Source organism: Eptesicus fuscus, chromosome 21 (genome assembly GCF_027574615.1).
Source record: "Eptesicus fuscus isolate TK198812 chromosome 21, DD_ASM_mEF_20220401, whole genome shotgun sequence".
In the NCBI taxonomy this organism is placed as follows: domain Eukaryota; kingdom Metazoa; phylum Chordata; class Mammalia; order Chiroptera; family Vespertilionidae; genus Eptesicus; species Eptesicus fuscus.
Window position 1 is genome coordinate 43,832,698 of NC_072493.1, and position 23,362 is coordinate 43,856,059.

At 61.0% G+C, this 23,362-nt stretch overlaps 1 protein-coding gene across 1 annotated transcript; it reads left to right on the top strand.

Moving 5' to 3' along the window:
• The first annotated feature begins 190 nt into the window (after window positions 1-190).
• Window positions 191-23,091, top strand: POLD1 (DNA polymerase delta 1, catalytic subunit). Its single transcript, XM_008154327.3, has 27 exons — window positions 191-230; window positions 9,032-9,243; window positions 9,574-9,687; window positions 10,341-10,487; window positions 10,572-10,697; window positions 10,768-10,936; window positions 11,023-11,104; window positions 11,176-11,305; window positions 11,733-11,899; window positions 12,191-12,295; window positions 14,111-14,251; window positions 14,333-14,443; window positions 14,919-15,110; window positions 15,226-15,314; window positions 15,386-15,502; window positions 15,669-15,782; window positions 16,054-16,201; window positions 18,842-18,937; window positions 19,020-19,157; window positions 20,003-20,178; window positions 20,432-20,584; window positions 20,686-20,788; window positions 21,490-21,622; window positions 21,714-21,827; window positions 22,169-22,221; window positions 22,290-22,387; window positions 22,916-23,091. Exons 2-27 carry the CDS (start codon window positions 9,033-9,035, stop codon window positions 23,019-23,021), a joined length of 3,333 nt encoding a protein of 1,110 aa, XP_008152549.2. The 5' UTR covers window positions 191-230; window position 9,032; the 3' UTR covers window positions 23,022-23,091.
• The last annotated feature ends 271 nt before the right edge of the window (window positions 23,092-23,362 follow it).

Genomic DNA, 23,362 nt, shown 5'->3' on the forward strand with positions numbered 1-23,362 from the left:
CAGGGGGCGGGTTTTTGCGAGAATTTGCCTGCAATTGGAACGAGGGGGTGTGGCCTCTCCCCAATTGGAAGAATGGGGTGTGGCCAGGTGCTATGGTGGTGGGCGTGGTCTCGCCCTATTTGGGCGGGAGGGGCGTGGCCGGCTTGGCGCGCTGCGCCTCTGGGCCTGCGCACGCTGGAGTCAGGGGTCACGGCGGCGCAGTCCGTGGCGGGAAACGCTGTTTGAAGCGGGTGAGTAAAGGGACAAGGGGGATTGCCGAGGACCCTGCCAGGGGGCTTGGGGAGCCGGCACGTAGGCCTGAGAGAGGGGCGTGAGGGGTCACTAGGGCGTGACGGCGGGAGGGACCCCCTTGGCTCGGGGGCGCGCGGGGAGATGACGGGGGTGGGGGTACCTTGGCCTGCACCTGGAGGCCCAGCGATGGGCACCCGGTCCCGGGGCGAGATGAGGCATGCACTCTGGAGGCTCTTTGGGGCACCGGATCCCGGTGGCACTGGAGGACTGAAGTGTGCACGTGGGGGCATGGTGTTATACTTTATTCACCAAATACTGAGTACTCGGTGCCAGGCAGTGTTATAGATGCAGGGGCTGCTGCACGAACTAGTGAGAGAGGGTTCCTGCCTCAGGACAGGACAGTCAGTGGGCCAGTAATTAGTAGTAACGGCAAAGCAGTGCTTTCAGGCTCCGATGCCTTAAGCCGGGTAGCCTGCTGCTTTGGCTGGAGTGGTCAGGAATGGCCTCTCCGGGGAGTGACATTGGAGAGAAGTCAGCTATGTAAAGAGAAACCCGGGCAGAGGGACCATCAAGTGCCAAGGCCCTGAGGTGGGAAGGGAACAGGTGAGGGTGGGGACGAGGTGGGGAAGCAGATCCTGTAGGGCCTTGTGAACCTTGCTGGGGGGGGGGGGGGGAGGTTGGCTTTTATTCTGGGTTCAATAGGGCGTCATGGGAGGTTTTCAGCCTTGGAGCCAGGTCAGCCGCCCTATGTTTTGAGAAGCTCGCCTGCTGAGTGAAGATGGAATGTAGCAGGAGCGAGAGTGGGAAGGAGGGAGACCAGCCAGGAGGCAAGCAGGCGGGAGGAATCTCTCAGGCTCTGGTTGTCTGTGGGGCTGTTGGAAGCGGAGCAACCGGCTGGATGGAGAAGGCTGAGGGAGAGCAGGTTTGGGGATGCCACTCTGCAGGCAGAGCTTAGATGGAGTGAGTGGCAGGGTGACGTCAGTGTCCTAGTGTTGCAGCCCCACCTACTCCAAGAATCTGTTGCTGCTATGTCTCAGTCTCCTCCTCCACCTCCCCGCCCCCCCCCCAATCTCTTACAGAGGTTCCTTCCCCACTTGGGGCCTTTGCCACGCCCTTCCCTCCTGGGCAGTGCTCTTCCTTCTTCAGGCCTTCAGTCAGCTGCTCTGTGCCAGGCCCCTTGCTGGGCACGAGGGAACCAGTGAAAATTCAGTTCAGGCCGAAACCGGTTTGGCTCAGTGGATAGAGCATCGGCTGGCTTGCGGACTGAAAGGTCCCAGGTTCGATTCCGGTCAAGGGCATGTACCTGGGTTGCGGGCACATCCCCAGTAGGGGGTGTGCAGGAGGCAGCTGATTGATGTTTCTCTCTCATCAGTGTTTCTGACTCTCTATCCCTCTCCCTTCCTCTCTGTAAAAAATCAATAAAATATATTTTAAAAAAAAGAAAAGAAAATTCAGTTCAGGTGGGAGAAGGACAGGAACTCTCCACCCAGGCTGAGGAACTGGGGCTCAGGGAAGACTCACGGGTTGGTGACACTCGAGAGCAGTCTAAACTGGCACTGTGCTGGGGACTCCGACTTGAGCGAGACCCTGGGCCTATTTTTGGGGCGCTCACAGCCTGAAGCACTCCCAGCTTGGGGTGCACATGTGCAATAACAGAAGTAGCACAAGGCGCTGTGGGAGCCCCGAGGGGGCAGAGGGGCAGTCTGGAGGCCTTGAGCCACAGCGGGGTCTCCGAGGATTCAGAGGAGTAAGGTGGCCGAGGAAAAGGAGGAGGCCATGCCCTGTGCTGGGCGATGCTGGCGACTCAGAGAAGCGCCAGTCCCTGTCTTTCGCTCTGAGGGGTCCCTGTCTGAGACACAGGCCTGATGGCCCCCGGCATGACAAGGGCAGCGGGAGTCAGGGAGGCCCAGTCTCTGCCCTGCCGGGCAGAGGGCAGTTCCCCTGTGTACCTTACCCGGCGCGCCCGGAGGCCGGCATTCTGGAGTACAGTGTGCCTGCCTGGCTTGGACCCTGGCTTTCCCTCTGAGCTCTCTGTGCCGCCTTGAGCCGGTAGCTTCACTCTCTGGGCCTGGGTCCCAGTAATTGTGTGTGTTGGAGGGTAAGGACAGCACCGACCTCAGACCTCAAAAGTGTTTGTGACAATTCCATGAGTGCCCTCCATCATTCTTTTATTTTTAAAAATATAATTTTTATTGATTTCAGAGAGGAAGGGGCAGAGAGAGAGAGAGATAGAGAGATAGAAACATCAATGATGAGAGAGAATCATTGATCAGCTGCCTCTCGAACACCCCCTAATGGGGATCGAGCCAGCAACCCGGGCATGTGCCCTTGACTGGAATCGAACCTGGGACCCTTCAGTCCCCAGGCTTCCGCTCTATCCACTGAGCCAAACCAGCCAGGGCCCATCATTCTTTTGGAAGCTGTTTATTGAGCATGTGCTCTGTCCCCGGCGCTCTTCAGGGTGCGTGAGATGTAGCAGGAAACAAAAGGTCAAGTCCCTGCTCTCAGAGCTCCGTTCTCCTTGTGGGGACAGGCCGTAAGTAAGACTGATGCGCAGTGGCTCTCAGACCCGAGCGCCGAGTGCTGGACCTTAGCATGCTGACAGTTAGCATTCCAACCAGTTCCCACCCGGAGCTCAAGCTGCTAATCCAGGGACCACACTTGCAGAACTCGGAGAACTGATACAGGGCACCACACAGTGGTAAGTGGCATCAAGAAAAATAAAGCGGGGCCCTAACCGGTTTGGCTCAGTGGATAGAGCGTCGGCCTGCGGACTGAGGGTCCCAGGTTCGATTCCGGTCAAGGGCATGTACTTTGGTTGCGGGCACATCTCCAGAAGGAGGTGTACAGGAGGCAGCTGATCAATGTTTTTCTCTCATCGATGTTTCTAACTATCCCTCTCCCTTCCTCTCTGTAAAAAATCAATAAAATATATTTAAAAAAAAAGAAAAGAAAAAGAAAGCAGGGAAAGGGGTTGGAGAGGGTCAGGATGGGGCAGTGGGGTTGCCCTTTTAAACAGGCCTCACTGAGACTGTGACATTTGAACAAAGACCTGAAGGAGGGGAGGGAGGATGCCACAGGGCCATCTGGGGGAGAACATTTGGCAGGGCAGAGGGAGCAGCCCGTGCAAAGGTCCTGAGGCAGGGACTAGGCCTGGAGCGTTTAAGGAGCCGAGAGGAGGCAAGTGGCTGGAGCCGAGTGAGCAGGGGGGAGAGAGTGGGAGGTGGTGGCTGAAAGGAAACGAAGCGATTGTGCAAAGTCTTGGGGGCCATGAAGCGGACTTTAACTCAGCATGAGACGTGCCCAGGGGTGGGCTCTGAGCAGAGGAGGGATGGCTGATCTGACATGATTGTACAGGATCCTTCTGACTGCTGTGTGGAGAATACACTGAGGGGGGCAGGGTGGAATGAGGGAGCCCTGGAGAGGCTCTTTACTCATTCAGCAGGTATTTCTCGAGGACCCTCTCTGTGTCAGGCACTTGTAGACTCCTGCTGTATTTCAGTAAACAGACGGGCGGATCCTGGCCCTCACAGCGCATCTTCCAGCAGGGGGAGACAGACCAACAGCAATGGGGGAGACAGACCAACAGCAATGTGCAAAATAAAAACGCCAGCAAGAGTCTTAGAGAACAGAGGGGCCTGGACGGTAGCTGGGGGCTGAGAAGCTCTGGGACTTAGGTCTCCCGGGAGGCAGAGCTGACGGGGTTTGCAGATAGAGTGAGCACGTGGTCTGAGGGGAAGAGAGAAGTCGGGGTGACTCCACAGTTGTTGGCCTGATGGGAGCTGTCATTTATTGAATAGGGGGAGACCATGAGGTGCAAGGAGCAGGTTTGGGGGGAGATCAGGGGCTGGCTTTGGAGTCTGAGGTGCCCGAAGAGACAGCCTCACAGTGGGCAGCTGGACCGGTCAGCCTGGAGCCCGAGGAGAGGTCTGGGCCAGGGGCACAAAGGCGGGAGTGATCGGCATGGAGATGGCACTTCGCGCCGTGAGGTGAGCCCCGGCTGGTGTGGCTCAGTTGGTTGGAGCATCCTCCCGTGCACCGGAAGGTTGTGGGTTCAGTTCCCATCAGGGCACATACCCAGGTTGCGGGTTTGATCCCTGGTTGGGGGAGTGCATACAAGAGGCAACCGATTGATGTTTCTCTTTTACATTGAAGCTTCTCTTTCTCCCTCTCTAAAAGCAATTAAAAACACACAAAAAACCCCCCCCACAAAATGCCATGCGGTTAGGTGAAGTGCAGCGGGGACACTGAGGGAGTGCGGGTCACAGAGGAACCAGCACCTGACCCAGGTGGGCGCTCAGCGGGTGTTAGCGCTGCAGGCGCCCGCCAGGCTCTGCTGCGGAAGGGCCGAGAAGGGGACAGAGCTGGCCAAGCTCCTTCCTGTCTGGTGCCAGGGCCCCTGAGGGGACACACAGGGGCCTCCTTCCTTCTAATGCTGCCCTCCCTGACGGTGCATTTAGGGTGGTGCCTGGATAGGGACCTCGCCAAGGAACCTCCACTTTGCTGCTGGTGACACCTCCCCCCCCACACACACCCTGCTGGCCACGGCCCGTTGACGCAGGGCAGCCAGTGGGCCCCCTGGTGCCTTTCTCGGCCAGGCCGGGCCTGGCTCCCCTCTGGCCTCCTGTAAGCCCCGCAGCGTCCGGTGCCCCTCATTTTCTTAAACAACTTTTTGGGAACAGAAGATAACGCTCCAAGTACACCGTTCGGTACCTTGCTTTCTCTCCCTGACAATGTGCCTTTGAGAGCCCTCCACAGCAGTACACAGAGCGCTTCCTCATTCCTTTATCCAGCTGCATAATATTCCACCGGGCGGAATTAATGGGATTATTCAAACAGTCCCCCGGGGAGAACATTTAGGTGGTTTCCAGTCTTTTGAGATGGCAAACAATGCCGCCGGAAATAACCTCATAAATGCAGTTTTTCATCGTGCCATAATACACCTGCAGCATAAACCCCTGGCTGTGGAATTATGGCCTCCCCCCTTTTACGTTTTTAATTGGTGTCTAATTTACATAAAGGGACATGCACAGTCTCAAGCGCACAGTTGGGTGTACAGTAGGTTTCCATCGCCCCGGAAAATCCCCCCGGGGCCCTCCCCAGTCAGTCTCCCAGCAGGAACAGCCACTAGCCTGACTTCTAGCACCAGAGGTTAGTCCAGTGGTCGGCAAACTCATTAGTCAACAGAGCCAAATATCAGCAGGACAACGATTGAAATTTCTTTGGAGAGCCGAAAACAGACTTCTGCGCATGGGCCACGAAGTTTCCATCGCACTGTACGTGCGCGCCCGCACGTGGTATTTTGTGGAAGAGCCACACTCAAGGGGCCAAAGGGCCGCATGTGGCTCACGAGCCACAGTTTGCCGACCACTGGGTTAGTCAATTCTAGAACTCTGCAATGCCGTCATACAACATATACTCAGTTTTTAAAAATTGGCGTGAGCCCGGGCCAGTGTGACTTGGGGATTAGAGTGTCAGCCTGCGCACTGAAGGGTCGCCGTCTCGATATCTGGTCACGGACATGTACCTGGGTTGGGGTTTGCTCCCCACCCCAATCAGGGAGCGTGCGGAAGGCACCAGTCGATGTGTCTCTCTCACATCAATGTTTCTCTCTCCTTCCCTCCCTCCCTCCCACTTTCTCTGAAGAGGAATGGGAAAAATATCCTCAGGTGAAGATTAACAACAACAAAAAAAAAAAAAAAGGAAAGAAAATTGAGGTGAAATTAACTATTTTAAAGTGCACAGTCAGTGGCATTTAGGACATTCGTAGTCTCGTGCAGCCACCACCTCTCTCTAGTTCTAGAACATTTCCGTTATCACAGAATGGAAAAACATTCCCATCACCCATTTGCGGTCACTCCCAACTTCCCCAGTGTGCACTCGTGTGTCTGGCTTCTTTTACACATGTTTGCGATACGTCCATCCTGTGTGTATATCAGTAACTGCCTCCTTTTTTTTTTTCTTTTTAATATATATTTTATTGATTTTTTACAGAGAGGAAGGGAGAGGGAGAGAGAGTCAGAAATATCAATGAGAGAGAAACATCAATCAGCTGCCTCCTGCACCCCCCACTGGGGATGTGCCCGCAACCAAGGTACATGCCCTTGACCGGAATCGAACCTGGGACCCTTGAGTCCGCAGGCCGAAGCTCTATCCACTGAGCCAAACCGGTTAGGGCGAACTGCCTCCTTTTTAATGCTGAGAAATAATTCCATTGTGGGCCAGCATTTGCTGTAACATATCCCGGTCCAGAATTTTTCTGTGATGTCATGGTCTAGGCCAGTGGTTGGCAAACTGCGGCTCGCGAGCCACCTGCGGCTCTTTGGCCCCTTGAGCTTTTAGCAAAGGCGAGCTTAGGAGTACCCTAATTAAGTTAATAACAATGTACCTACCTATATAGTTTAAGTTTAAAAAATTTGGCTCTCAAAAGAAATTTCAATCGTTGTGCTGTTGATATTTGGCTCTGTTGACTAATGAGTTTGCCGACCATTGGTCTAGGCTAAACTCTGTAACAAAGAGGTTCCAAGGCACAGTGACCCAGACAGGATACAAATCTGTTTATCCACATAATTATCCAAAGCTAGGCAGGTGTGCTCCAGAAGGCTGTTGAGGGCCCAGGTTCCTTCCATCTTGTAGCTCTGTGTTCCCTGCAATGTCACCCTTGTCCTGGTGGTCAGGGTCGGCTCGTTGCCACTGCATCCACGCTCCAGCCATCTGGAAGAGGGAAGAAAGAGGATGGAGAGCAGGCTTCCTCTTCAGGCTGTCCTGAAAGGCGCCCTCCTTACAGTCACCCCAGGTCCATGAGCTAGGACTTGATCATGTGACCACCACCTAGCCGTGCATCCTGGGAAATGGAGTCTTGAGCTTTTCGGCTTGTGGTGCATCCAAGACGAAGGATGTATGGCAAAAAAAAAAAAAAAAAAAAAAAAGGACCAAAGAGAGACTGGATCTGGGGGATGGTTATGGGATCCAGAGGTGTTCCCTGGAACCTGGGACAGCTGATGTGTCCCTAACCCTCTCCTCCCTCCCATCTGGGTCTGGGGTCTGCTGTAGGTTTCTCTAATCTGCCAGCCATGGGAGACATGTACTGTTTTACAATTCTTCATTTCTTTCTCTCTTTCCCCCTCCTCTCCCTCCCTCCCTTCCTTTTTTCCTTTCATATTAATCCTCATCCAAGAGTATTTCCCATTGATTTTTAGAGACAGTGAAAGAGAGGAAGGGAGAGAGAGAAACATGTATGTGAGAAAGACACATTGATTGGTCGGCACTCGCACGTGCCCCGACTGGGGCTGGGGATCAAAGCTGCAACTCAGGTCCCTGCCCTTGACTGGGAATGGATCTGGTGACCCTTCCGTGCACGGGCCAACACTACCCACGGAGCCACAGCGGCTAGGGCTACCACTTTTTTAATAATTTCAAATGTATAGGAAGGTATACGACAAAGAGCACTTTTTACCCTTCCCCCAGCTTCACCTGTTTTCACATTTTACCCTGTTTATGTTTGATTTGCACGCACACTTTATTTTTATTTGTTTATTTTTTAAAATATATTTATTGATTTTTTTTACAGAGAGGAAGGGAGAGGGATAGAGAGTTAGAAACATCGATGAGAGAGAAACATCGATCAGCTGCCTCCTGCACACCCCCCACTGGGGATGTGCCCACAACCAAGGTATGTGCCCTTGACCGGAATCGAACCTGGGACGTTTCAGTCCGCAGGTCCACGCTCTATCCGCCGAGCCAAACCGGTTTCGGCTTGCATGCACACTTTAAAAAAACACTTTCAGAATAGCTCGTATACATCATGGCCATTTACCCCTGAATACTTGAGTGTGTATTTCCTTAGAATGTTCTCTTACTGAACCACAGTGAAGTTACCAAATCCAATAGGCTTAACCTGAGTACAGTCTTCAATCTACCAGAGGATATGTACCTTTATGTCAACATATCTTGTCAAGCCCTAGCCGGTTTGGCTCAGTGGATAGAGCGTTAGCCTTCGGACTCAAGGGTCCCAGGTTCGATTCCGGTCAGGGGCACGTACCTTGGTTGAGAGCCCATCCCCAGTAGGGGGGTGTGCAGGAGGCAGCTGACTGATGTTTCTCTCTTGTCGATGTTTCTAACTCTCTATCCCTCTCCCTTCCTCTCTGTAAAAAATCAATAAAATATATTTTTTAAAAAGACATAGGAACATACGTAAGTTATGACTGATACGTGCCTGTTACATGTGGGAGTAGAGGGAGTGGAAGCAAAGGGGGCAGTACCTTGCGGCTTGGGGAGTCTGGGGGAACGGTGCACGTTCAAAATAAAAAGGGCTTTTGTTTTTGTGTTTAAATGGGATGGGAGCCTCTGAAGTGTGTTCGGCTGGGGCGGGCCCTGGTCAGATTGGTGTTTCGGGCCACTCCCTGGCGCCCGGCACCGTGACTGGCCCGAAGGAGGCACTTCCCAGCCGCTTGGTGAACAGAGGCCTGGCCAGTGGGTGATGATGGGTAGGCGAGGGCATCTGGTAGGAAAGAAAGGGGTGAGCTAAGGACCAAGTCTGTGCCGGAGAGGGGGCCAGGGCTTGCGGGGCCCATGACATCGGTCTGCAGGGGGCAAGTGGACGCGTAAAGGATGTGGAGGGCTCAGGAACGCGAGGGAAGGGCTAGGCGGGTGGCAGTGGGTGTAGTGACACTGATGGTGCCTGAGCGTCTGGGGTGCGCCAGCCCCTGTGAGCCTGCAGGTGGAGGCCCTCTGAGGCCCTGGGTGCGGGGGAGGCCGGGGGGAAGACAGGAGCCCTCACCCCGCCCCCACTGGTCCCCAGGATGTATGACAAGCGGCGGCCGGGGCCGGGGGCCGGGGCCGGGGCCGGGGTGCCCCCGAAGCGGGCCCGCGGGGGCCTCTGGGATGAGGATGAGGCCCCTCGGCCATCCCAGTTTGAGGAGGAGCTGGCGCTGATGGAGGAGATGGAGGCCGAGCGCAGGCTGCAGGAGCTGGAGGAGGAGCTGCAGTCGGCCCAGGAGGGGGCTGCCGAGCGTGAGACCTGGAGTGGGAGCCCCCCGCACCCCCGCCCTTCTTGCCTCTGAACTGACCTGTAACCTCTGACCTCTGGCCCACTTTGAGCTCCACAAAGGGCTGACCTTTGACCCCATGCCAGTATGCCCCCTCTGTTGCCTGCTGCTTTTACTCTGACCTTGACCCCTCAATTTGGCAATCTCTTCCGAGTTTCCTGCCTGATCTACACCACCACCTCCACTTGACTTTCCTTTTGCGTTTTGGGAAGCCTCCTGGGCTGGGCCGGGAGGGCGGGCGGTTACTTAGGTCTGAGGGAGGATCACTGAGCACCTTCTTACCCCCCCCCCCCAGGACACTTCTCCCCGACAGCCAGAGATGCCCGCTGGCTTCGGCCCTCCCCACCCCCTCTGGACCCCCAGACAGAACCCCTCATCTTCCAGCAGTTGGAGATCGACCATTATGTGGGTGAGTTTGGGGACAGGCCCGGTGGGTGGCAGGTGGGGCCCCGGTCAGCCCCTCTGGCTCTGTGTGGGGGGAGCTGTCCCAGGCAGTCCCCACTGTGAGACCAGGGCTGTGTGAGGGAGGGACAGGCTGGGCAACCAGGAGTCTGGCGAGGGGGTCAGGGTGCATGTGCCAGGGGCTGGGGGGGGGGGGTATGACTGCAAAGGGGCAGCTCAAGGGAGCTATTTAGAATGACAGCCATTTTGGCCCAGTGGATAGAGCGTCAGACCGAGGACTGAAGGGTCCCGGGTTCGATTCCGGTCAAGGGCATGTACCTCAGTTGCAGGGGTTGCAGGTCGATCCCCAATTTTGGTGGTGATTGCACAAACCTACACCCGTGTTCAAATTCCTAACATCACATACAATGTCAAGTCGATTTTCCTTTCTCAAAGATTTTTTTTTCTTTCATAAACGGGCGGGGCTCCCTCTAGCTGTGGGTGGGCAATGGACCACAGGGGCAGGTGGAAGGAGAAGGGCCTAGACGGCCCGTGCGGAAGCTGGTGGGGGCTGAAGGGCTTCGAGCTGCAGGAGTGGGGGCTGTGCTCCCAGTGCAGGAGGGCGGGGGGCGAGCCTTTGAGGAATCGGAGGGACACCTGCCTTCCCTGTCACACCCCCAGGCCCAGCACAGCCCCTGCCCGGGGCGCCTCCGCCATCCCACAGCTCCGTGCCCGTGCTCCGCGCCTTTGGGGTCACCGATGAGGGCGTCTCCGTCTGCTGCCACATCCACGGCTTCGCCCCCTATTTCTACACCCCAGCGCCCCCGGGTGAGTGGCCCCGGCCCAGACGATGCCTCTCACTCCTGACCCCCTGGCGGCCCCTGCGCCCCTGACCAGCCCTCCCACCCGCAGGTTTTGGGCCCGAGCACCTGGGGGACCTGCAGCGGGAGCTGAACGGGGCCATCAGCCGGGACCAGCGCGCGGGGAAGGAGCTCAAGGGGCCGGCCGTGCTGGCCGTGGAGCTGTGCTCCCGGGAGAGTGAGTGCCGCCCGGGGCTGAGCCGGTGGGGTCCCTCCGGGCCGGTGCCAGCCTCCGCTGTCCCCCGCAGGCATGTTCGGGTACCACGGGCGCGGCCCCTCGCCGTTCCTGCGCATCACCCTGGCACTGCCCCGCCTCGTGGCCCCCGCCCGCCGCCTCCTGGAGCAGGGAGTCCGTGTGGCAGGCCTGGGCACCCCCAGCTTTGCACCCTACGAGGCCAACGTTGACTTTGAGATCCGGTACCAGCCCCCACCTCGCTTCTCCCCCCCCCCCCCGCCCCACTCCCCCCAGGTGGTCTCGGCCCACTGACCTCATCCCCCTCCAGGTTCATGGTGGACGCGGACATCGTGGGCTGCAATTGGCTGGAACTGCCTGCTGGGAAATACGTCCTGAGGCCGGAGGGGAAGGTAGGAACCCGCGAGGGTTGCGGGACAGGGAGCTGGGGACCCAGCAGCCACTGACACGCCTGTCCCCACAGGCCACACTGTGTCAGCTGGAGGCAGACGTACTGTGGTCAGACGTGGTCAGTCACCCGCCCGAAGGGGAGTGGCAGCGGATCGCACCCCTGCGGGTGCTCAGCTTCGACATCGAGTGCGCTGGCCGCAAAGGTCTGCCCCAGGCCGTGGGCTCCCCTCCCCTCCCTTTAGATCAGTGACTTGCCAGCCTCGTCCAGGGAGCCCCTGTGCTTCTGGGGGAAGAGGGAGTAAACATGCAGCTGCTCGGGTCATTGTAAGATGCGAGGGTGGTGGCGGCGTGAGGGGGCTTCAGACGGGGTGGGGGTGGGGAGAGCATTCCCCCCCCCCCCCCGCAGCGAGAGCAGCAAGTGCAAAGGTCCTGGGGCAGGACCATCCCCATCTGTGTGGGGGAAAGAAGGTGAGAGATGAAGGCAGAGGGCAGCCAGGATGGGTCTGGTGGGGTCTGTGGGCAGTCGGGACGGAGAGGGGAGATTTAGAGGTGTAGCCCCCTGGTGTGTCCTGAGGGTGAGGAGGGGTCAGGGGTCAGGTCCCTACATCCCCTCCCTGCCTCCCTGAGCAGGCATCTTCCCCGAGCCCGAGCGGGACCCCGTGATCCAGATCTGCTCGCTGGGCCTGCGCTGGGGCGAGCCGGAGCCCTTCCTGCGCCTGGCGCTCACCCTGCGGCCCTGCGCCCCCATCCTGGGGGCCCAGGTGCAGAGCTACGAGCGGGAGGAGGAGCTGCTCCAGGTGACCCTCGTTCCTCGTCCCCCCGCTTTCCTGCGCACCCCCCGCCCGAATCTTCATAGCCCGGGCTTGAGGCCATTTTCTGAGCTCTCCTGATCCCGAGACTCACGTCCAAGAGTTCGGATCCCTTCACGTGGAGGGGAGAACGGTTATTTCCAGAAGCACCCCCAGCGGGAGGGCTCCAGGACTGCTCTGGGGGCTTCCAGAACATTCCAGGAGCGGGAGGGACCGTGGTAGGGGTGTGACCAGGAGGACAAGCAGAGTGACCCTGCGTGTGCCTCCGCCCCCCGCCAGGCCTGGTCGACCTTCATCTGCACCGTAGACCCCGACGTGATCACCGGCTACAACATCCAGAACTTCGACCTTCCGTACCTCATCACCCGGGCCCAGCACCTCAAGGTAGGGCAGGCCACGCCACGGCGGGGTGGGCGGTGGGCTTGCCTCAGACAACACCCACACCTCCCTCTCCCCGCCCCCTCGCCCCCGGGGCTCTGTCCCCACTGAGGTCCCCCTGGCTCTGCACCTGCCGCCCAGCAGCTCCTGTCCCTGCTCTGCTCAGAGGCCAGGTCACCGGGTGCGTCCGGAGGGTGTTTAATGTTAGGCAACAGAAGGCTTGTGCCTTCAGAGGTCAGGCTGCGTGTGCAGGGTGCAGGGCCTGATCTAGGCTTTCACACACGTCAGCAACAAATAAGGAAATGGGGCCCTGGCTGGTTGGCTCAGTGGTTAGAGTGTTGGCCCCTGGACCAAAGGGTCACAGGTTCTCTTCCCGGTCAAGGGCACATACCTCAGGTGCAGGTTCCCTAGCCCCCGTGGGGGCCCTTGCAGGAGGCATCCAATCTATGTGTCTCTCTCACGTCGGTGTTTCTCTCTCTCCCTCTCCTTCCTCCCTTCCATCTCTCCCCCACCCCACCCCGCCTCCTTCCCCTCCACTCTCACTAGAAATCAGTGGAAAAAATATCCTCGGGTGAGGATTAAAAAATAATAATAAATAAAACAAGGAAATGGGTTCCTGGCCAGTGTGGCTCAGTTGGTCACATGTTTTGTGCGTGGAAAGGTTGCCGGTTCGATTCCCGGTCCGGGCACATGCCCGGGTTGTGGGCTCGATTCCTGGTGGGGAGCGTGCAGGAGGCAGCTGATGAGTGTTCTGCTCTCACATCAATGTTTCTCTCTCTTCCCACCCCTTCCTCTCTCTCTCTAAAAATCAATTAAAAGAATCTTTTAAAAAACCAATAAGGAAAGAGGGGGTGTTCCTTGAAGAATGTGGTGAACCCGGATGCTTATTGCACTCGGCTCAGGGTGTGAGGTGTGTCAGTTCACCAGGCTGCCTGGAGGCGGGAGTCCCAGATCCGGTGCCGCAGGCTCAGTGCCCTCTGGGCCTCTCGGGCGTCTGGTGGCCTTGGGGTTCCTGGGTTTAGATGGCCTTCTCCCGCCTCTGCTGCGCCCTGCCTCTGCGCCTGTCTGCTCAAGTCGCCCCTTGTTCTGAGGATCTAGGCCAGTGGTCGGCAAACCTCGGCTCGCGAGCCACATGCGGCTCTAGGCCCCTTGAGTGTGGCTCTTCCACAAAATACCACGGCCTGGGCGAGTCTATTTTGAAGAAGTGGCGTTAGAAGGAGTTTAAGTTTAAAAAATTTGGCTCTCAAAAGAGATTTCAATCGTTGTCCTGTTGATATTTGGCTCTGCTGACTAATGAGTTTGCCGACCACTGCTCTAGGCATATTGGGTCAGGGCCCGCCCCGCTCTGCCCCATCGCTCCAGCCCAGCTCAGGCTTCTGCTCTCTGCCTGGTCACTCCCAGGCCACCGTCTCCAGGGCAGACGCCTCTCCTGACCCCAGACCTGGTTCTCTGTGCCAACCCTGTGCTCCCACCCGGCCCTTCCCCACCCCCCACCCCGTGCACCCACCACCTTCCCACTGAGCTGAGCATCATCCCTTCTGCTCCTCTGCTCCCATCTGGGCAGCCCTCCAACCATTTGGAGCCGTCTTTGCCCCCTTTACCCTCAGCCCTCAGGCCCCTGGCTCTCCCTGTCCGGTGTCCTGTCCTCCCCTCTAGTCCACACCCGCCCAGCCCCTGCCCGCCCCCGTCCCCTCCCAGCCGGAAGAGCTGTGTTGCGGGGAGTGTCATGGGTGGTCTGGTCTCCTTTCCGCTGGCACAGGCCTGGGAGTCCCGGGTCAGGCGCCCGATCCCGCCTGCAGCTCCCACCTGCTGTGCCCTCAGGTGCAGGGGTTCCCCTTCCTGGGCCGAGTGGCTGGCCTCCGCTCCACCATCCGGGACTCGTCCTTCCAGTCGAAGCAGACCGGCCGGCGGGACAGCAAGGTGGTCAGCATGGTGGGCCGCGTGCAGATGGACATGCTGCAGGTGCGGCCGGGCCGGGGGGCGGGGCGGGTCCTTGTGGGGCCGCTGCCCGGGGCCTGTGCCCACCCTGCGCCTCCGCCCCAGGTGCTGCTGCGGGAGTACAAGCTCCGCTCCTACACGCTCAACGCCGTGAGCTTCCACTTCCTGGGGGAGCAGAAGGAGGACGTGCAGCACAGCATCATCACCGACCTGCAGGTGACCCTCAGCCGTGACCTCTGACCCCACCTCCTGCCCCTCGTCTCTCACCTCTGCCCCGTCTCTAACCTCTGACCCCACCTCCTGCCCCTGATCTCTCACCCCTGCCCCGTCTCTAACCTCTGACTCCACCTCCTGCCCCTGGTCTCTCACCTCTGCCCCGTCTTTGACCTCTGACCCCACTTCCTGCCCCTGATCTACTCCTCTGACCTCAGCCTTCCACCCGACTTCCTGACCTTGGGCTTCAACCTCCCGCCTGTGCTCCTGACCTTCACCTTGTCCTCCTGCCCCTAACGTCTCACCCCGCCCTGCAGATGTCACTATGTCTGCCGACTCGCATGACCTTGATCCTGTTCTCGTCCACACCAGCCTCTCAGACTCCCTCCCACCTGTCAACTCCCTGACCTCTGCCTGCTCCCCGCCCAGACCCCGGCCCTCTCCCTGCCCCCCTGACGCCATCGGTGCCTGTCCCCAGAACGGAAACGACCAGACGCGCCGCCGCCTGGCCGTGTACTGCCTCAAGGACGCCTTCCTGCCGCTGCGGCTGCTGGAGCGGCTCATGGTGCTGGTGAACGCCATGGAGATGGCGCGCGTCACGGGCGTGCCCCTCGGCTACCTGCTCACCCGCGGCCAGCAGGTCAAGGTGGTGTCGCAGCTGCTGCGGCAGGTCAGTGGCAGAGCCCAGGCGGGTCTCGGTCCCAGCGGCGGCCCCTCCCTCTGCCTGTTCCCCTGGGGCTGCCCTGTCCGCGCCCACCCTCCGTTTCCTGCCTTCTCCCCCCCAGGCCATGCGCGAGGGGCTGCTGATGCCCGTGGTGAAGACAGAGGGCGGCGAGGACTACACGGGAGCCACGGTCATCGAGCCCCTTAAAGGGTGAGGCCCCTGGCCGGGCGGGGCTGGTGTGGGGTGGCGAGGGGTCTCGCCCTGACTGCTGGCGCTCCCAGGTACTACGACGTCCCCATCACCACCCTGGACTTCTCCTCGCTGTACCCGTCCATCATGATGGCCCACAACCTGTGCTACACCACGCTCCTGCGGCCCGGCGCCGCCCAGAAACTGGGGTACGAAACGGGGGTATGGCGCCCTCTGTGGCATGAGGGCCCCAAGACCATCGGGCCGGGCTCAGGCGGGTGGGGTGGGGAACAGAAATAGTGGGAAGGGGAGAGGCAAGAGTGGGGGGGGGCGAGGAGGAGGCCGGGCGTCACCCCCTGCCATCCCCCGACCCAGCCTGACTGAGGACCAGTTCATCAAGACGCCCACCGGGGACGAGTTTGTGAAGACGTCGGTGCGGAAGGGGCTGCTGCCCCAGATCCTGGAGAACCTGCTCAGCGCCCGGAAGAGGTGGGCTCCGGCGCCCCCCCCCCCCAGCTGAGGCTCCCTCGTGGGTCCCCCTGTCCCTCCTGGGTCCCCCCTGCGCTGCTGGGCACCTTCCCTTTGTCTGTGTGGGAATTAGAACAGGTCGCCCCTGTGCCCGCCGCCCTGTGCAGCCCCCGGCACACACAGCCACACACGCCTTTCCGGAGAGGCGCCCTGACCGCGTGCCCAGACCCGGGCTTCGTCTCCCCGCGACCTGGGACGCCCCCTGAGTGCCCGTGCTCCCCCCCCCTCCCAGGGCCAAGGCCGAGCTGGCCAAGGAGACAGACCCCCTGCGGCGGCAGGTCCTGGACGGGCGGCAGCTGGCGCTGAAAGTGAGCGCCAACTCTGTGTACGGCTTCACTGGCGCCCAGGTGGGCAAGCTGCCGTGCCTGGAGATCTCCCAGGTGAGTGCTCAGGCCCCACAGTGGGCGCTGGGGGCAGACAGCACCCTCCTGGGACAGCGGTCGGCAAACTCATTAGTCACCAGAGCCAAATAGCAACAGGACAACGATTGAAATTTCTTTTGAGAGCCCAATTTTTTAAACTTAAACTTCTTCTAACGTCACTTCTTCAAAATAGACTCGCCCAGGCCGTGGTATTTTGTGGAAGAGCCACACTCAAGGGGCCCAAGAGCCGCATGTGGCTCGCGAGCCGCAGTTTGCCGACCACAGTCCTAGGAGAACCAGGGCCCACGTGGAGGGGCCGCCTCCGGAGGTCAGGGCCCAGGTCGCCCCGCTCGCCGGCCTTTTGGAGAGGGTGCTTGAGTGATGGGTCCGTTCCGTTGTTCACCAAACGCTTGCCAGACTGCCAGCGGTTGGGCCTTGTGCCCTGTGGGTCCAGAGGTGGCAAGGCCAGTGCGAGTTCCTGCCCTCATGCAGCGCCCAGCCCATCGGGGACACAGAGGCCCGCGGGCGTGAGTGTGCACAGGAAGGCAGTCATCTCCAAGGCCCGCAGACACACGAGCAGGGGCGGAACCAGGTGGGGTGGGGCCGGGCGGGCAGAGGCCGAGGGCCGTGGGGAGAGCAGCGGCTTTGCTCATTCTTCATCTGCCACCGTCACCCCCACGTCCCCAGCAGCTGCACCCCAGCCCACATCCTCCCCGGTCCCCATGGGGGTGGGGGAGTGGAGGGCAGGCCCCCCTCCCTCCTGCTCAGGGGAGAACAAGGCCAGTCTCTGCTGGGGGGGGGGGCCAGGGGCAGGGCTGGGGGTCACCCACCAGCACAGTCAGGCTCGCCCTTGGTCACCATCAGATTAGACATGAGGGTCCCCCCCTCCTGCCCCAGCTCTGAGGACCCCACTGAGGATGTTCAGTGGGTGCTTGGTTAGTGCTCCGCTCTGAGAAGGAACTGGGCCCGTGGCCTCGCTCCCCACCCACAGTAGCATCCTAGGCCTGTTTACCGGAGGCAGCTGTGCTCCTGGGACAGGAAAACAGATCCCCAGTGAGACCACAGAGGCTCTGAGGTTCTGCCCAGCTGGGAGCGGCGCCTCAGCTCACGGCCTGAGAGGTCCTTCAGAAAGTCTTCCTGTCTGGACTTGGTTACCTCCAGCCACGGGGAGCTCCCTCCCTGCCTGGCCGTTGTGTCAGGCCTCATGCACCTCTAGGCGAAAGGCTTGGAGGAATTCCCACCCACCTGCAGTTAGTGGTGCCCCGAGACCCCACAGATGCAGTGATTCCCTGGAAGGATCCAGAGCACTCAGAAAAGCCACGTCCTCACAGTTACGACTTGATACAGTGAAAGGAGAGAGGTTAAAGTCAGCCGAAGGAGAAGGGCCGTGGGGCAGGGCCCGGGAGACCAGGCACAGGGTCCGTTGTCTCCAGGGGGGTCGTGCGGACTGCTGATTCCTCCCGTCGGTGGTGCGAGACGGCATCCCCGGGTGAGGCCCACAGGGACGCTCGCCCCGCCAGTGTTTCTATTGGAGGCTGGTCCCGTCGGCAGGGCTGACCCCTGTGTGGCTGACCTGGGTCCTCAGCCCACGTAGAGGTCAAGCTGATACCATGTGGCCCCAGGCGAGCAAAGACTCTTCCCAGGCAGGACTTTCCAAGGGCTAGAAGCTCACCCCCAGGGGCTAACCACACGCCACTGGCCCCTCCGTCCCTGGGCCTCCCTCAGCCGCCGGGGTGTTTGGCGCTGAGGCTTTAGCCCCTGAGCAAGGCCAGGTGGGGAACGCAGCTCTGCTTCCCCGGGGCGCTGGGGCCCCCTCGGTGAGGACTGCCGCTTCCTGGCCCTGTCTCTACGTCTTTTCCTCTCGGTCCCTTCCCTCTGTTTCTTAGCTTCTTTTCGTATTTCTGTCACAAGTTTTTGGGAGCAGGGGGATGGAATCATTAAAAAATACACAATCATTCCAGAAAAAGATTGGAAAGCAAAAGGAACATGGAACAGGTGGAACAAATAAAAGGCTGGTTAAGTAAAGTGGTGGGTTGAAGTCCAGATCGAATGAGCAATTACACTAAATGTAAGTGGCCTACATGCTCTAGTTAAAAGACAAAGCTTTTCTGGCTGGCTCCAAACAAACAAAAACAGAAGAGTCACCCCCGTCTTTTCTTACGTGTGCCCCCCCTCCCCCAGTTTCCTTATCTGTAAAGTAAGGCTGTTGGGAAGGTATGGTTTCTTCACGGAGCCAGTGCCAACCCCTGCCTGGGGGCATTGGACTGTGTAGTGTCGTTCCCAGTTGCCCAAAGATGGGGGGTGGGGGAGGGTGGCCCTGCTGACTTTGAGGGAAGGGGCCATGAATATCGGTGGTCTTGCACCACGAAGAGCTGCCTGCCATGTCACCACATGTCACGGCACCCCCACGGAGAGAGAGACCCCGAGCTGATGGCTGCTTCTGGCTCCAGCACCTCCACTTGATGCAGTCCGTTCCTCCTCAGCCAGGAGCCCGCTCTTCCCAACAGACCGTTAAGGAGCAGCCCCACTTTACAGATTTGGAAACTGAGGCACAGAGGGATAGCCCACACCTACAAGAAGCCGTGGAGGTGGGACCCCAAGTTCGTGCCCACTGCACAGGGCTCCTGGGCCCTCACTGCGTGGTTATCTCCCCCACAGAGCGTCACGGGGTTTGGCCGCCAGATGATTGAGAAAACAAAACAGCTGGTGGAGTCCAAGTACACAGTGGAGAACGGCTACAGCGCCAGCGCCAAGGTCAGGGGCCACCCTGCCCGCTGCCCGGAGTGGGCCTGGTGCGGGCAGCACGGGGCCGCGGTCACACGCCCCTCCCCACCAGGTGGTGTACGGCGACACCGACTCCGTCATGTGCCGGTTTGGCGTCTCCTCTGTGGCGGAAGCGATGGCTCTGGGGCGGGAGGCCGCGGACTGGGTGTCCGGCCACTTCCCCTCGCCCATCCGGCTGGAGTTTGAGAAGGTGAGGTGAGGGTCTTGGCAGTTTCAGGGGGGCCTCTTTCTCAGGGTGCCTGCAAAGCTCACAGATGCCTACATGTGGGGTTCCCCCGGTCAGCATCTGGGAAACCCAGTGTTCGCAGGGTCTCCCTTTTGGGGTGCTGATCGGGGTGCTCTGGGTGTCCCGTTCTTTGGGTTCATGGGCCCCAGGGTCAAGGTATTTTGCTGCCGGATCCTCCTGAGTTTGGGGCCTTGGCTATCGAAACCGCCAAAGCCTGGACTCTGCACGCTGCGTGCTGTTTTGTGACAATCGGGGCGTCTCTGGTGTGGAGTTTCCCCGTACCTGTGGGGGGGCGAGGGGGGTCTGTCCTGGGGGGCGGGGACTCTGACGGGCCAGGCCTGGGTCAGGGAGCCGTTGTCTGGGGCTCTCGCCGGACTTTATCCCCAGGGTTCAAACCAGGTCAGGCCAGGGGCACCCCTGCACTTGGATTCAGAGCCTCCCAGTTTGGGGAGGGCTCTGCCTCGGGGCTCACTCTGGTCTCCTCTCTGGGGGTGCCCCCATCTGCCTCAGTTCTGCCCCAGACCCAGATTTGGGGCTTCCAAGGCTTTAGCCCAGAGTCTGGATCTCATGGTTAGGGCCTGTTTCTAGGTTTGTCCAGCCTCTGTTTTAGACTTGGGGACCCTGGTCTGGGGTTCCCCGGAAAGCTGAGGGTGTTCCCGAGCTCAGGTGTTGGGGTCTCAGGGTCCAGTCCCCCAAGCATCCCAATCCCACATCGCAGGAACCACACCTGTCTGTCACTTTCTGGGGGGGAGTGTCTCAGGATTGGACACCCTGCAGTCTCAGGGGCCTCAGCCACGGGTCCCCCCCAGGTCTACTTCCCTTACCTGCTCATCAGCAAGAAGCGCTACGCTGGCCTGCTCTTCTCCTCCCGGCCGGACACCCATGACCGCATGGACTGCAAGGGCCTGGAGGCCGTGCGCCGGGACAACTGCCCCCTGGTGGCCAACCTCGTCACCGCCTCACTTCGCCGCCTGCTCATTGACCGGTGTGTGGATGAGACCCCTGGGTCCAGACCCCAGCCCTCCGCCCTCAGACCCGGAGCCCAGCCCCTCCTCCCTCGGGGACACAGGGCTCAGGCCCGTTTTTCCTCAGTGAGAAGCGGTGGAAAGCGTGTGGGGTGGACAGCTGTGGGGTCCTGGACCTCAGCCCCGGAGCCCGTCCTGGTCCCCAGCCTTGGGGGCGTGGAGGTGCCAGCCGGGCCCTCAGCAGCCACCGGTGATGCCCCATCTGGCCCACAGAGACCCCGCGGGTGCCGTGTCCCACGCACAGGACGTCATCTCGGACCTGCTGTGCAACCGCATCGACATCTCGCAGCTGGTCATCACCAAGGAGCTGACCCGCGCGGCCGCTGACTACGCCGGCAAGCAGGCCCACGTGGAGCTGGCCGAGAGGTCCGCCGGGGGCCTGGCCGTCCAGAAATAGCCCCTCCAGCCCGCTGCGCCCACCACTTCCTGGCCCCGTCCACCTGCCCTCACCCACCGTCTCCCCGCAGGATGAGGAAGCGGGACCCCGGGAGCGCGCCCAGCCTGGGAGACCGGGTCCCCTACGTGATCATCGGGGCCGCCAAGGGCGTGGCTGCCTACATGAAGTCCGAGGTCAGGCCCACCTGGCTGCCGCCGCCAGCCCGCCCGCTCTCACTTCTGCTTTCCGCGGTGGGAAGGTGTTTCCCTCGGCGGCCCCGCGGGGCCCTGCCCGCCGCCCCAGCACACCCGGGCGTCGGCTCCAGGGTGCTCTGCTCCCAGGCCGCCTGTGCCCTCTGGAGGGTGCCCCTACCCCCGTGTCTGACCTCTCCCTCGCTCCCCCTGGCGAGGGGTTCAGCCTCGCTGCACAGGGCGTCCCGCCTTCTCTGTCTGTGTCTGTGTCCCTTCTGTCTCCTTGGCCCTCCTCCATCCTGCCCAGACGTCTGTAACCTCTGACCCCCACACCCCATCCATCCTCAGTCCCTCGTTCCTATCCAGCCTCTGACCCAGTTCTTGTCCCCCTTCATCCTTCATCGCTGTGACCTCTGACCCTTCCTTGAATACCTGAGGGCCCCGCCTGTGGACCTCAGCATGGATCACAGAGCCTGTGGCCAGGGACCCCCAGGGACCTATGACCCCATCCCAACCTCCCTCCCCGTTCCTTGATGCCGCTCCCCGCAGGGCAGCGCTGTGCCCAGGGGACTGCCTCACACCATGGTCCCAATCACGGCTGGGGGAGCCCTCTGTTCTCAGAGCCTGTCACCCCGGTGTCCTCTGTCCCAGCCCCAGTCCCCCCACTGCTCTGGCCCTGGTGTGACCCTGCGCTCTGCCCGCAGGACCCCCTGTTCGTGCTGGAGCACAGCCTGCCCATCGACACGCAGTACTACCTGGAGCAGCAGCTCGCCAAGCCGCTCCTGCGCATCTTCGAGCCCATCCTGGGCGAGGGCCGCGCCGAGGCCGTGCTGCTGCGTAAGGGATGCCCCGGGTGGGGGGGGGGGGGGGCAGGGGTGCCTGGGACTGGGGGCACCAGCCCACACCTGTTCTCACCCCTCACCTGCAGGGGGGGACCACACACGATGCAAGACCGTGCTCACCGGCAAGGTGGGCGGCCTCCTGGCCTTCGCCAAGCGGCAGAGCTGCTGCATCGGCTGCCGCACTGTCCTCAGCCACCAAGGTGAGCGGGCCCAGCCCTGCCCCCTGCCCTGCCCCCCCCCCCCCGCCCTCTACCCACCTCCGCTGGCGCCCGAGGTCCCCGGCCCCTGCCCACAAGCTAGCACTGCTGCCCAGATAGGGTCTCCCCTGGGTGGGGGTCTCCTCTCTGTAGTCACCCCAAGAGGGTCCCGGCCCCCCACCCCAGGAGTTCCCCAGGGAGTTTTCCCCGCACACTCTCTCCCTTGTTCTCCGTCTGTGGGGACTTTCAGAAGTCGGGATGGGCAGCGGGCGGGGAAGGGGCAGGGGTGGGGTGGCCCGGGCCCTGGCTCGGCCCCAGCTCCCCCGTGCACCCCCCTCCCCCAGGAGCCGTGTGCAAGTACTGCAAGCCCCGGGAGTCGGAGCTGTATCAGAAGGAGGTGAGGCTCGGGGAGGGTTGGGGCGAGGGGCCAGCCTGGGCTGCTGCTGAGCCCCCCGCCGTCCGCAGGTGTCACACCTGAACGCCCTGGAGGAGCGCTTCTCGCGCCTGTGGACGCAGTGCCAGCGCTGTCAGGGCAGCCTGCACGAGGACGTCATCTGCACCAGGTGCGCAGCCTGTGCCCCGGGCCCTCGGGGAGCTGGGCCCCCACTCCAGGGTCTCAGGCAGCCCCACGTCCACATCCCCTTCCGGCTGCAGAGCCCCCCTGACCCTCAGCGTCATGGCTGCAAAGCGGGCCGTGCTCACCCAGCCCTCCCAGGGGTCGGGGTGGGGAGCTACTGGGTGGGGCAGGGTCGGGCGCCCAGGATCTGCCCCAGGGGAGATGGCTGCACCGACCCCCTCCCCCAGGGTGGGGCCGGGCTTTCCCCAGGGAACGGGTGGGCGGGGCGGGTTCCCACGCCAGGTGACAGGTGATATACGGCTGGTGGCCCAGCGCCTCCTCGGGCACCCGCTGTTATCGCTCCCCCCCCCCCCATGCCCGCTGAGCAAACAGCCCCACACGGGAGGGGGGCGGGTGGGCGGCAGGCCGGGGCCAAAGTCCTGGGAACGGTCCGCTCCATCCCTGGGCTGGGCATCGGGCCTGGTGCAGCCCGGCAGCGGCCCTGGCCCTGACCCGCCCGCCCGCCCGCCCGCAGCCGGGACTGCCCCATCTTCTACATGCGCAAGAAGGTGCGCAAGGACCTGGAGGACCAGGAGCAGCTTCTGAGGCGCTTTGGGCCCCCTGGCCCCGAGGCCTGGTGACCTCTGACCTCCGCGGGCTTCCCAGGCGGGTCCTGCCGGATGGGACCGGTGGAGAACTAATAAAGTTTGGACCTTTTGTTACCTGGTGCTTTGTGATTGGTGTCTGGGGGCGGGGACAAAGTCCACGGTCAGGCCCTGACCCCCAAACCCCCACTGGACCGCCTCCCCTCTGTGCAGGACACCTGGGCTCCCGCCCCGCTGCCAGCCCTCACAGGCCCTCCACCCTGTCCCCCTGGCCTGCCTGTCTCCCCCGGAGCCTGAGCGGGCATCTCCGGGCACCCACCCCCTGCCCACAGCTCCGCTCTGCCCAGCGCGCCCTCCCTGCGGCAGCTGGCCCTCCA

Coding starts and splice junctions, on each gene's coding strand:
- POLD1 (XM_008154327.3), top strand. CDS start 9,033: ATGTATGACAAGCGGCGGCCGGGGCCGGGGGCCGGGGCCGGGGCCGGG. Junction 15,503..15,668: donor GGCGCCGCCCAGAAACTGGG/GTACGAAACGGG, acceptor CCCCCGACCCAG/CCTGACTGAGGACCAGTTCA. Junction 19,158..20,002: donor TCCGGCTGGAGTTTGAGAAG/GTGAGGTGAGGG, acceptor GGTCCCCCCCAG/GTCTACTTCCCTTACCTGCT.